The sequence below is a fragment of the Echeneis naucrates genome, chromosome 18, assembly GCF_900963305.1.
Source record: "Echeneis naucrates chromosome 18, fEcheNa1.1, whole genome shotgun sequence".
In the NCBI taxonomy this organism is placed as follows: Eukaryota; Metazoa; Chordata; class Actinopteri; order Carangiformes; family Echeneidae; genus Echeneis; species Echeneis naucrates.
In genome coordinates this window covers 10311621-10325723 of record NC_042528.1, presented here as the reverse complement: position 1 = coordinate 10325723, position 14103 = coordinate 10311621, and the positions used below count along the sequence as shown (strand labels likewise).

The 14103-nt window shown below is 42.3% G+C and overlaps 1 protein-coding gene across 3 annotated transcripts in view; it reads right to left on the bottom strand.

Moving 5' to 3' along the window:
* The window catches only part of fgf11a (fibroblast growth factor 11a), an 80080-nt gene extending 76961 nt beyond the window's left edge, over positions 1-3119 (bottom strand). For 2 of the 3 annotated variants that reach the window (XM_029526178.1, XM_029526176.1), the window contains exon 1: positions 2441-3119. In XM_029526178.1, the coding sequence (XP_029382038.1) occupies positions 2441-2633 (193 nt within the window). In that variant the 5' untranslated portion in view covers positions 2634-3119. Of the gene's footprint in view, positions 1-454; positions 470-2440 lie in introns of all 3 variants that reach the window. The other variant, XM_029526177.1, reaches the window with a different exon arrangement.
* Positions 3120-14103: the final 10984 nt, after the last annotated feature.

Below are 14103 nucleotides of genomic sequence, written 5' to 3'. Positions count from 1 at the left end.
CCAGTCGTCCTGTCCCTACAGCTGAAAAACACCCCCACAGCCATGACGCTGCCCCCACCATGCTTCAAAGCTGGGACAGTATTGGGCAGGTGATGAGCAGCACCTGGTTTTCTTCACACATACTGCTTAGAATTGAGGCCAAAAAGTTAAATTTTGGTCTCATCAGAGCAGAGAATATTATTTCTCATAGTCTGGGAGTGCTTCATGTCTTTATTGGCAAACTCTATGCAGGCTTTTAGGTTGACTTTCTCCCATCTCCTCAAGCTTGGCCACAGAGATCTAAGAGGAGTTCTGGTCGCCCCAAACATCTTCCATTTGAGGACTATGGAGGCTACTGTGCTCTTAGGAACCTTAAGTGCAGCTGAAATTCTTTTGTGGCCTTGCCACAGCTCTGTCCCTGAGCCCTTTGAGCAGTACCTTCAACCTCATGATTCTCGTTTGCTCTGACATGCACTGCGAGCTGGAAGGTCTTATATGGACAGATGTATGCCTTTCCTAATCAAGTCCAATCAATTTAAGTAAGTACAGCTGGACTCCAGTGAAAGTGCGGAACCATCTGAAGGATGATCAGAATAAATAGACAGCACCTGAGTTAAATATACAAATGTCACAGCAAAAGGTCTGAATACTTATGGCGATGTGATATTTCAGGTTCTGTTCTTGAATAAATTTGCAAAAATGGCTACATCTCTGTGTTTTTCTGTCAAAGTGGGATGCTGTGTGCACATTAATGAGGACAAAAAGATCTACTTAAATGATTTTAGCAAATGGCCGCAATGTAACAAAGGGTGAAAAATTTCAGGGGGTGGGTCTGAATACTTTCCATACCCACTGTAATGGCATATGCACAAACTCCTTGAGAGAATGATTCACACTGCCACACATGTAGCTTAACACAGACCTTGATGATGGTCACAGCCTAAAATTGTGAAGGTGGTAATGCACGTCAAACCACAGCCTCAACACCTCGTCCTTATTTGTGCCACAATAAATCCATAGATGTGAGAACCACTGATGGTTGGATGGAAAATGGTTTGAAACGATGCATGTGGGACACGTGTGGCCTTTTCCCAAAGAGCTGCCACTGTCACAACCTGTCAAACCTATTTTATAACCATAATTACAATACAGAGAGCAGCTGCCTCTATGGGTCTATGGCAGATGCTGCTTCCCATGTTAGAGTTTTCCACGTAATTATTATCATGAACTTGGCACATCAAGGCAATAAACATCACAGAACACACACAAATGCACTTGAATGGGGGAGTTCAAGCGAACAAACTGTACTTGGACTGTGTGTTGTGAGTACAGAAAGGCAGATGTGGGAGAAGGAGCACACACATTGTGCACAGTGCCCTAAGTTACATTAAAACAAGAAAGAAGAATAGACAATTCCTTAAAAAAAAAAAAAGGGTCAAAAGGATAAAAAAAAAAAAAAAAATCATAAATTGAAAGTAAAAACACTAAACAAACCTAACTGGCTTCAACACAAAAATAACATTAGAAAATACGTCTTATTTATGTTACTGTTCAAACAAACCTTGTGACAAAATAGACCAGCCAGACCAGCCAAAGTACATTTTGTTCATGGACCTCTCAGTCAGCACTATGTGTGTGTTTGTGTGTGTGTATTGCTCAGTCTCCTGTTTACCCATATCTAAATATGGATATGTATTTCCAAACAGAGCCAAAAGGTTTCATTAAGTCAACAGAACTACTTAAGAACCATATCAATTTTCAACATCAACAGTGCATAAGATTCAATCTTCAATTTATCTTTGGCTCAAAGTGTCAAAAATCATCACCACACAACTTGCTAAACAAAGTATTATTGTCTCATTTAACTTTGATGAATAATTCTGCAGTTACATTTAACATGCAAACACACGGGATGAATTAGGCCGTCCTCTGTTCCACTTGCCTTGAGGGAGGCACAAGGAGAGTAATGGCTCCCAGAATCACAAATGAGTTGCCTCCTGACATTTTTATATCAGGGTAAATCACGGTATGTATGAGGCAAGTTCGTCATATGCTTTCAGAATTCCAGCTCGTTTGTGCATATGTGTTGACATGCACCATAACGAAGTTGTCACCATAGTCACAGTGCAGGATAGGTCCTGCCTCTGGTCCATGGGACAGATCTGTGTGCATTAAGCCGGAATTTACTCAGTTGATTTCCTGCACTGCCATAAATACAGGACATGTTGTGTAAAGCTACCAGGAAGATGGACTGGGATGTTTCCCAGATTCAGATTAAGCCCAGAACGCAAAATTACAGGCTGTGGATGTTCTGTATTGAGGCTTTACAGTTAAGGATTAATCTGTAGTTTGTCAACCATAAAAATCCAGTTATCCAGTGGAGGCAGAAAACGGAAGTATAGAGGAAGAGAAGATGAACAGCGTGCAGGAGGGAAAGGAGAGAAGGCCTTTGGGAACTCACCTGGTCTTTTCTCCATTTTTCTCCCTCGACTGCCACATAGTCGAACCTTGGATATTAATATGAGGATTTGCTTCTGGCAGAGCGACTTGTTGCTCTTTGGGCAGGGTTTGCGCTTGCTGGCGATCTGCCTGTTTGCCTGGGGGTCCTTGACCTCCCTGCGCTGGCGAATGAGGGAGCTGGCGAGAGCGGCCATCTTCCCAGCGCTGACCCTGCCGCCGCCTCACCAGTCTCTGGCGGCTCGGTGGCGCCCAGGTGTCGGGGGGTACCTTGGGCCACCCCCCTGCCCACTCACCCAGGGCGACGGAACACCACTGAGGGAGGGGTGCAGAGCTGAGGATGGGGCTTCTGAGGATTGAACCGAAGCGGTGGGGTGAAGGGCAGAAAAAGAGAGAGAGGAGGGGAGGAAGAGCAGGAGGTGGAGGAAAAATAGGGTGGATCCCTCAAAGGCCCACCCAAAAAAGGAGACTGGCGCTCGTTGATGGTTGGATTGCTGAGCCGTCAAATGTCCTTCTGGTTGTTTGTTCTTTGATCGGGAGTCAGGTTGAGGTGAAGTCTTGATACATCACTCTCCCACTGTTGGGTCAAGTCAGGGTGTTATCCACCCAAAAACCAAAGCACTGTAGTCATTGTCCCCCAGTGCCTCTGTCCCAGTCCAAGTATACCCTCAGCTCTTCCTGCAGAATCTGGGAAGTTTGACTCAATCCTGTCTGAAAGGGTTCAGCAACAGAACCAGTGGTTGCATCATGAAACCCAACCCCCCCCCCCCAAAAAAAAAAAAAACTAATATAAAAATAAATATATATACATACATATATCTATCTATATATATGTATATATATATAGATATATATATATATATACAATGTATATATATCACAATTAGTCTTCTTAACCCACTCAGTCCTGCAGATCGGATGCTGAACGGATTCAGCGGGATGAAAAATGTCCAAATACCAACTCTCCAAAATAATGAGTGACTGTCCTTTTCTTCCTGTTCCTCGCCTATAAAAATTTAAATAATGTCAGAGCATGAGAGGTAGAAGAAAAAGAAGTGAAGACTGTCCAACCTGAGGTATCAGCTCCACGAGCTGGGACGAGGATGAAGGGCTGCAGACGGACACCACTGGACAGAGTGCGGCTTGTTTCCTTTCTGTCTTTCAAGCTCCCCTGGCATCACCCTTACGTTCACCCACACCCTGAGAGAAGAAGGGAAACAGACAGAGTCTTGATAAATCCAGTATTTCCCAGAGACAGAGGTGACATTCATGAACGAGAGAGCGCAGGGATAGAGAGACAGGGACACTGGAAAGAAAGAAAGGGGGGGGTGGAGGGGGAGGGAGTGCAGTGAGTCTATCTATCCCCTCTGTCAGATCGGGCAATCCAACTCTCTCGGCAGCGCGCAACACCACAGCAGAGCGCAGCACTGTGTCCTTCAGCCACGCATGCCACCTCGCAGTTGGGAGAACGAGGGGTGAATGAATGGAGAGAGACTGAGAGAGCGGGAGGGGGAGTCGATGAGGTGGAGGAGGAGAGGGGAGGAGAGAAGGGTGTGCTGGCAGGTAGCCATGCCTTACGGTAGATGCTGTGCTGCTCATGTGAAAGTCTTCAGCGGTGGGTGACAGTAGTCCAATTCGGTTCTGGTGAGTCTAGCTGCACAGTGTGTGTCCTTGTGCGTGTGAGAGAGAGAAAGAGAAAAGTGTGTGTCCCAAACAAGGCACCTCTCAGCCTCAGCACACACGTGTGAGGCAGTGTGTACGTGTGTGAGAAGGCAGCACAGTGTGAAGGTGTATGGCTGCGAGGGTGTGTGACAGAGGCACCGTGTATGTGTGTGAGTGTAAGTGTGAGTCTGTGTGTGACTCTTTTGCTTGCTTCTCCCTGTTCACAGTGCATTACCGACCGAGGTGCTAGCAGCGTGTTCCACACGCTCTCGGTCTCTCCCTCTCTCTCTCTTTCTCTCTCTCTCTCACTCACACACACACAGTCCCTTACTCTCTCTCTCCCTTAAGTCAATTTCTCTAAACCCTCCCCTTTGCTCTTCTCTCTCTGTTTTCTCCTCCCCCCTGTCACTCACATCCCTCCCTCAATGTCTGTGCTTCAAAGTCCCCTCCTCCCCCATTTCCCCTATTTTCTCCATCAACCCCCCCCACCACCACCACCACCACCACCAAGCAGGGCCAACCTGGACTGGACTGGGCCGGGCCGGCATTCTCCCCCTCCGCCCTCTCCCTCTGCTGTCCCTCTATCCCACCATCTCCAATGTGATGTTGTCTTAAAGAGACAAACTAAGCAAGGTTGTCAGCATTGTTCCCCCAGCTATGACGAGGACGTATAGATGCCGTGACACAGTCTGAGTCAGTCGGTGCCCTGCGTCACTGCTGTCACATCACCCGTACATCTGTTCACATACATATCAGTCAGTCACACGCACACATATGCTGCACATACAGTCCACAACCAAGTCCAAGTGAGCAAGTTCCTTGCAGGTTTCTTTTGTTGTGGAATAAAAATTTAAATGTTTACATCCAAAACTTGGATAATGATTTCAAACAGTGCAGTAAAACCACGGTGCGAGCCAGCTGTGTTCATGCCTGATGACCACTGCTCAGCTTGTTGGAAAAAACCACCAAAGACTGATCAGAGGAAGGAGCACTTCTAGCATCAATTGCCAGCTAGATTGCTAATTAGCTGCAACACATTAATCACATGGTACTTCAGTCAGTTAGATCCCGGTGTGGTTCTAACATATCATCACAGGAAGCAAACACATCCCTCCAGTTGTCCACACGCCAAGGCAGCATTTAAGATTTTCATTTAGGAATCTTACTGACGTTCAAAGTGGCACCACCGACTGGTCAAAGTTCATCCGGATAAGTGGATGAAGATGGCCGATGCTGTAAGTAATGACATCACAAGCAGCCTCTGCTGCACACGCTCCTGTGGTTTAGTAACCAAAAGAAATGGCCAGCATCTCCATAACAGCAGCATGTTAACATTGCCACCTTGAGCTTGTCTACACACTGACACTAGCATTTAGCTCAGAGAACTGAGACTTTAAGTTGTGCAAAGTCATATGATGCAACTTAGCGAACTCTGCATTTTACTCATCTGCTGATGAAGATAATGTGACGTGGTTGACAGCTCTGGAACTTTTGCACATGATGAAACCAGAAGTAAACTACATCATTGTCAAGTAAGTTTGTCAGCACTAATCGTAGGTCTTCCAAATGTACCAAATGTGTCACCTTGGACAGCAAAAGAAAAACTCTAAACACTGTACACACTTATTTCACTCAGTGGATGTCAACATCCTATTATTGTGCTGTCTTTTTTGTCAAGATCGTCTAGCACTACCACGGAAAATACGATTCAGGCTCCTGAGACCATCTTAGTTAAATTACAGTCAGGATTAAACAAATAAAACACCAAAGAACTTGTGCCAGCTAGTGCAGGGGGAAATACCAACATCACATTTAGCCCGCAATTTAATCTTCTGAGAGTGCCAGTGATGCCACTGACTTCAGTTGACATCTCTGTACCTTCTCTGTTGGCCCCTGTTCAAACTCTGGCCTGTGAGGATGAATTTATCAATGCTCGGTCTGAATAACCCTGGTGATAAACTGGCAACACAGAAAGATTTTCAAAGATGTAACAATATAGTGAAACTGCATAAAAAAAAAAAAATCACATCAAATCAAAAGAATGCATCTTGTATCTCCCTTACATCCAATTTATTGATTCTATCATTAAAATATAACTACACCAAAAGCCTCTTTTACACAAAGCCCGAGCTGAGATTGCAACACTGTGAAGAGACATGCTTCCTGTCCAGAAACAGTATGGCTGCAGTGAAAAAGTGACCTGCAGACCTGAGTTTTTACCACATGGTTATCAAAGTGACACACACAGGAGTTCAGCTACTTATGAGGCATTTTATCATTGGCTTGTTTCTCAGTGTGTGTGTGTCAGTACATGTAATGAAACCACTTCCTGTATTCGTGTCATCAATTTTAACAGCAAGGCAAACTCAAGGATTTTATTTTATAAGCAGGTTCACCCACATTTGAAAACATGAGAGTACCAGTTAGTCTTGGGAAGATAGGGGTATAAAAACACCTTCTCTAAGCTAAAGAACGAATAACTGTGAAATATTTTTTATTTGCCAAAACATTAAAGAAATAAACTCATAAATGCCTTGACCCCTCTGAAAACAAAGTGAGCTTTAAGAAAAAAAATACAGGAAATTAGCATGTATTTAAACATACTTGCTTGGCACAGTTATAGAGTATCTGAAGGGATGAACAAATTACAGCACTGTAGTTCACGCATTACTTCTCATGGTGAATAATCAAATGTAATCACCTCATTTTGTCCACTTCACATCATGTTCACAGGATTAAGTGCAGTTCCAAATAACTAGTGAAAAAGTAGGCCATGAAATTGGAAAAATGGAAGAAGAAAATGGCTGATCTGAACCGGAAGGACAGAAAAATTACACATTTCAGGCTTATTTACAACATCTCAGGCCAAATTTCATGTTTTCCATCCATTCCATTCCATCCATGACGTATAACTGTCATCCTCCGTTTTGGGGAATAAGATTCCTATATTGTACCAGCAACAGGGGTCTGGACTGGAAGGACCTTCTTATGGAATCTCTCATAATAAACTGCCCAAACTGCGTAAAAAAAAAAAGAGAAACATGACCCCCATCCTGTTGGCAAGGTTTACATTAAACAGTGATGACAGCAGAGCAACTGTGATTCAACCCCGGAGCACTCGAGCATTCCCCCGAGAAGGCAAATGAAAATGATAGTGGGATTCTGTGATTGCAGGCAGACCTGCTACTGGGCTCCCCCTCTCCGTTTCTGCTGGGCTTGCAAGGAACGTGAAGAGAAAACCCTGCAGGATTTCCCCTATGCGCACACGCACACGCACAGACACACACACACACACACAGACACACTCGCGCAAGCACACACACTCAGTCACCTATCACTACCGTATTGCAGTTTCCTGAGCTATTAAAAAACGTAATTATCTCTCTCACTCTCTCTGTTCTCTTACTGCACCACAGCTATCTTTCCCAAACCCCACCCAAGGACATTCATCGTGCCCCTCTACAAAACAAACACAAACACTTATCTCAGCGGTTATTCCACAATCCCCAGCTGCAGCTCCACTTTTTAAAATCATACATTGATCCAGTGTTGGGGCGCAGCCCACCAAGGCTGTTGGAAAAGCTCAACATAATACAAGTTCTGGTTTATAAGGGGTGTACAGAAACAGACGCTTATGGATCGCAATAAAGACATCACTGCACAGACGAGCCAAGACACAGTACAGAGAGTACTAGGAGGGGGAACAAAGCAGCCAAGGAGACAGGCAAAAGCTCCAGCCAAGAAAGAGAGGCACAATGAAACAAAGACCACAAGAGCTATAAACATACAGACTGAGTAACATCTGTCTGTGCAAGCCTGCATGTATGTGTGTGTCTGTTCTCGTGGGCGCCTTTGCAGTGCCATCCATGGGTGGCCGGGCGTGAATGTGTTTTAGGTTTGCTTTTTTTTTTTTTTCTTTTTGAGCGAATGAGTTTCCATTGGCAAATGCCTCTGAGGTCGACACTATGACCAGGGCTCACCAGTCACAGCATAGTGCCCCCCGACCCTGCCTACCCTCCTTTCCATCCTCCAATCTGCCCCCCACCCCAACCCTGTTTCCTTCACCCAGACAGGCTGGCCCAGTTCTGTCTGCATTTCTCTAAGTTCAATTCATATCACAAGGTTCTTCACTAGCTCAGCAGAGAGGGCCTAACTATAAAAAACACATACAGCATGAACAAAGAAAGATTCTGCAAAAAAAAATAAAAAATAAAAAATCCCTTTAACTTGAGTCAATAGTATACCCATAGGGAAACACTGTTGCTTATTTCCATAAAGAGCAAGCTGTCATGAATTTGCTGATAGTTTTCCACATCAGGGAGCTTACATTTCTGTGAATCAGTGTCCCCAGCAGCCTGGGGAAGCTTTGATAGCCACTACATGCCAGCAAACTAAATTTGTAGATCAATCATCATGCTGCTGGATGCTATTCTTAGCTCTCTGACACAAAGAGGCCAAAGGACAACGCTGAAGCGGAGCCATCGTAATAACTGTATTTAAAATATCACGACTTTATTGTATAAACATTTCAAATTCTGCAGAGTCAAGATTAACAGAGATATGGTAACCTGGAAAAAACCCAGTCTTCGTCATATGAAGCAAGCGAAGCTACCAAAGCTTATTAGCTCTGCGATACCACCCGCTAATTAAAACTGCTTTACAGAAGATGGCTTTTTTTTTTTTTAATAAATGCTTTTCAACCTACAGAATTGTCATATTAGCAACTGAGCTACTAAGCGCGTTAGCTAAGTTTGTTTACTGTTGTTTACTATTCTTTAAGCTAACAAGTTCGTTAGTTAAAGTGTTTGTTTGTTTGTTCGTTTGTTTGTTTGTTTGGGGGGGCGAGTGAAGGAAAGAAAACAGACATGAAGTTTAAAGGGACTGTGACTTACCTGCATTTTGCAGCAGTAGGTTATCCAGCTGCAGTCCATCAGCCTGCTGTGATGGGAAATGAATAGAAAGTGATATTTTGAATGGCATGCAGCAGAGGAGCTCGGAGTCGAACCTGGGACGCCGCGATAACCAAGCATGCGCGCAAACCACTTTACTGTACCAGACTGTAAGCTGCAGTACTTTAATCAAACACGTCTAACTGCTTCACCGGTTCTGTTGTCAGATGGCAATAAGCGTGAAATAAAGACTAAGACACGGTCCATTAAGGTAGAAAAAAGAAAAATTCTGATTTTATAACCAACAAAATCACCAAATATATAAGTTGAAGAAAAGCGTGTGCTGTGATTTCTGCCTTTAGTTTTCCAAGTAAGCAAAAAGCACAAAATAGACACACTTCAGAATGCTTTGTCTCTCACAAGAGCCTTCAGCTGCTGTAGTTCCTGAAAAGGTCACCTCAGCTGCAGAAGATAAAAGTGCTTTATTTGGATTGCAGGCTGGCCTTAATATTTAATAATTATACCAGTGTTTTTGGTATGATATTAAAATCCCCGTAGCGTTTCTATGGGAAGAAACCCTTTATTTATTTATTTTTTTTAATAAAGCTTTTAATGTTATCATTTCCATATCCTGCTGCTTCTTTTGTTTAGATGGTATTTAGATCTGCTACCATCTTCAGCTTAGCAGGTATTAATGGATTATAGCAATTACAATGGTATCATGTTGTGTCTCACTGCAAGAAACAATTATCTGCTTGTGATGCTATGGATGAAAACTGGAAATGACCAATATTACATTTAATGCCCCGGAGACCAAAACTTTAATGTGTCATATCTGTTAAAGCCATTTTAAACAATCAGCCAGCACTGACGTTGCCAGTAAATTGGCTGCCAAAAAAGAGTATTTCTGACTTCGCATTTCTTTCTCTCACTCTGTGTCTCTACCTCTTCACTTCCTATCTTCATTTTTTTCTATCTGTCTCATTTCAGCTCAGTCACCTGGTATGACTTTTGGCATACAGAAGATTGCAGAGGTATATGAAACTATGCAGGGATGATTGCAATCCTTTACAATGTGAACTGTTGCACTAGTTATCATCCTCTTTTGTGTGGCTCTTCGTGCTTCTATCTTTTAGCTTTTTTAAATACCTTCCTCTTCATGTTACTCCCGCCACTGTACCTCCACATGTCATTTCTGTCCCTGAGACAAGGTGACTGTTCCTGTTTTGCCGCTCAGTCCAATCTCAGACTCATTATGTAAAGTTGTGTCGGCTCATTTATTATTTCTGGTTCCAATATCCATGATTAAGTCTGTTTTTTTTTTCTCTTTCTTTCTCTTTACCCCATTTCTGTTATCAGTTGACAGTAATGACAGCAACATTGCCCTAATTTAGGAGCGGTTCCTCCTTCATTTTCTTTGGTAACATCTGCAATTTGGTTTTAAAAGGCAATAAGTGACCTTTAACAATTTTGGCATTTACAGGGTTTTATTATCATTTATACATCTAAATAGAAGGGAACATCATGGCACAAATTGTTGTTTTGTTTCCCCTGAAGCAGATGGAAAGTACTTAAATGAAAAAAAAAAAAAAAAATCTCCTCTTAGTATTTGCATAACTGATCACATAGTGAGGGTTTCACTGTGGGCAGTTCACTGAGATTCAGAATGCAGTGGTGCAGGGAGGTCTGCAAAATGCCACAAGAGCAGCAGGGAAGGGAAATAGCAAAGATTGGTCTATTTAATGAAAATAAAAGTAGATACTGCAAGCAGTTGAGATTATTGCTGGATGTTGTTATTGTGGTGTTATTTGTATTTGCTATAAGTATATTGCTGTAGTGTATAAATTTGAATATTGGATGGCAAATTAAAGAATGCTCAAATATATGAGTTTAGGTTAAAAGATTCTGCGCTAGAGGGAAAACTTTAAAATGCAACAATGGCTTGTAAAGGTTAATGAGCATTTGTTGGGATGCTGCAATCATGAACAGGGAGACTTTACAAAGGTCCTACTTAGCAGCTACTGTCCTAATTTCCAGATGAGAATGTGGAAAAAGTGTGACAGTGTGAAAGAGTTCAATACTAATGATCAGCCTCAGCTGATCAATCAGCTGAACCTGCTTAGGGGAGAAAACAAAATAAGAATATTGAGGAAACGTTGATTTGAAGGAGAGCCGTCTCTTTGTCGCTGTCATTTAAGCACCCACACTGCTTGTACAGAAAAAACAAGTGTGTACGGTATAGACAGTACTGTATAACAAATTGCTCAGGATTCGTCATCTCGACATCAGCAACCGCGCGCAGGGAGCTGAGGGCGCCGATACATATGACTTCATATTTCAGCCTACATCCTGCCCAGACAACGTGTCACAGATAGATATGCACAATAAAAATTGAAAAAACACACACAGCGCATCTATAAAACCACAAATGGTGCTCTGTCAAAGCTAATACAAAGGGTTGAAAAGTGCATGTTTATCATTTGTGTTTTTTATGTTAGTCTGTGTGTTTGTGTAAGTGTTGCTCCTTCTGTGTGTTACCTCCTGCTAACCTCTAAATCTCTCGATTAGACTCGGGTAAATTATGTCTCAGTAGCGCTGTGCTGCCTCAAATAATGCAATAATGCACCATCCCTCTGTGTCAGTCAGTGCCTGTCTGAGATAAATGGACCCCAAATTGGGATTGATATGGAGGGCTTTTCTGTGAGGGACTTAATGAACCCATAATGCAGGTTGCCGCCACTTTGGCCTCATTAGATGCTCCGAATAAACCTCTTGGTGACAGCCAGTGAGTCTGGAACAGGCTGCTAATGTTTGGTTGTCAGTGTTGTACTAGATGCCCTTCATCAACACCTTACAGATGTTGGCACACCCTCATAAATTTACAAGACATCATGCCAGACAACACCCTCGGCCTAGGAAGAGGAGGAAAAGTACTTGGAGAGTTCTTATCCAGAGATGTTACCAACTTTTGAAGTAAGCAACCAGGTCTGAAAGTACATACATGTATGCACTGGCCCGTTGACTGTGATGTCAGGACTTGATCTCCATCCACCACCTGCTCACTGACGGAGCTGAAGGTATCAAAAATGAGGACTCTATTGAGGAAGGGGTGTTGTTTTAGTGTGGTGTGTTAATGGTGGGGTTAATCCAAACTCAGTTTCAGGTTTATTGACCATGAAAATGAATGCAAATACAAATGTTTTACATAGAATTACAAAGAATTGCATAAAGTTAGAAAGGTGCAGCAATCAGAAAATATAGTTTTCGGTTGAAATTCTTTTTTTATTGGCAAAATTGTTTCTGTAGTAGAGGAATAGCTTCAAATTTCAAAGTTTTAAATACATGGATTCATACAGGTAGTGGCAGAGTTTGTTATTATATTTTGATTGAGTTTTCTTACAGAGGGATGAAGCCTTTACATGAAAATGATGCTGCATGTAATGCAGCATAGCTTTATCGCCACCAGGTGCACAGCTGCCGTTTCCCCAAAAAGGCCAACAGATGGTTTATAGACTTCAGTTTGTACAGCACAAAGTAAACTGGGAACTGTTTTTTTTTTTTTTTTTTAAAGAATGTCAAATGACTTGATTGAAAATTCAACTGTTCTGTGATGAAACCTCTTTCCAGCCACTTATACAGCCCTTCAAGCAGTCAGCAAGTGGTCCAAACAGAAGCCAACCACCCATCATCCAGCCAAACTGCACAGCCAGTAGAGTCGAGCTGCAATCATGCCCAAAACCTCACAATCACAATACGACTACATTACACTAAGATGCAGAGTGGAATGCATACAGGAGGTGGACAAGCCCGTAGCACATTGTACAATTTACTTTTTTAACAACTGTGGAAGGATACAACCTGCGCACACACAATGATAATGTGAGTGTGGAGCATTCCTCTCCCTATTTCTGTTTGCAGTACAGGAAAAGTAACAAGACAGAAGCCGTGACGAAAAGTCATTGAAGATTCAATGAACAAACTCACGCGGTAGCTGTGCGCAGCTCTGGGCCACAGACTGGAACCAAAATGACAATTAGCATGAGTGCACGTGAGTGCTGTTGGCCTCCGTTAAACAGGAAGGCAAGGTGCGACATGCTGCATGTCAAGCTAAATTTAGTGTTTTACACGTTCTTCCCTAATTAAGTGACATTTTCTTTTTTTTCCGTGAAAAGTAATTTATTCATATTTCACATATTTTAGCAACTTACAAACCTGTTTCAACAATAATAAACAGAGACACAATTAAATAATTTGTCTTTTTGTACTGTTAAAGAAACAGCAAGGCTCTTTTGCCTCAAGTCAACATTGTGTGCTATTAATACGCTCATTAGGTTCGAGCTTTGGCAAGACTTGTTAGTTATTTTCTGGTCATAAATATTACACTACCTTCTGCCACCATTAATTTTAGCAAAGCTAGACCTTGGAGTGTTTCTATGACACTGAAAGATGAAGGTATAATCACACCCGGTCAAAGGTTTTTGTTTTTTTTTCCCTGCATGCGGCAAGCAGTTACTTGGCAAGCCAATCAGCAATCAAGATTCTGAAAAGGAAGATGTGATGATACGACGTGAGGGGATTTAAGATGCTTTTTTTCTTTTTAGTGCCAAATGCTGCCATTTACCAGTATACCTGTCACTGTGACATCAGAAATCTAACAAATAGCACTTCTAATTTTGACACCTCAAAATGCTGTGTGTGTTCTTACTCATCTGATGTCATCAAGGAAAAGTTGAACTTGTGTCAAGGTGGTGACAAGCTGGGGACATTAAAAAAATATTTAGAGCTTTTGAGGCTGATTTTCAGTGACTACTGCTCAAAAGAGCTCATGACCAGCCTAAGCACGTGTAAATTATTGTGTTGGTTTTCTTTTCTTTTTTCCAATTAGGGTTTAAAGTGTTTTAGCCATACAATAGATCTGTTACTAGCCATTCTTGTTTTATGAGCTACTGTCCTCTATTAAGGTCAGAAGTCTTCAAGTGACATTAAAATAAATAAAATTCGCTGAGGGTGTGCTGATTGTGAATATATAGAAGGCGAAGTGTGAAAATACAGATCATCCTATAATTACAAAGACATAATCTCTACTAAACTGCAAATATTGACATTACATTCTTAA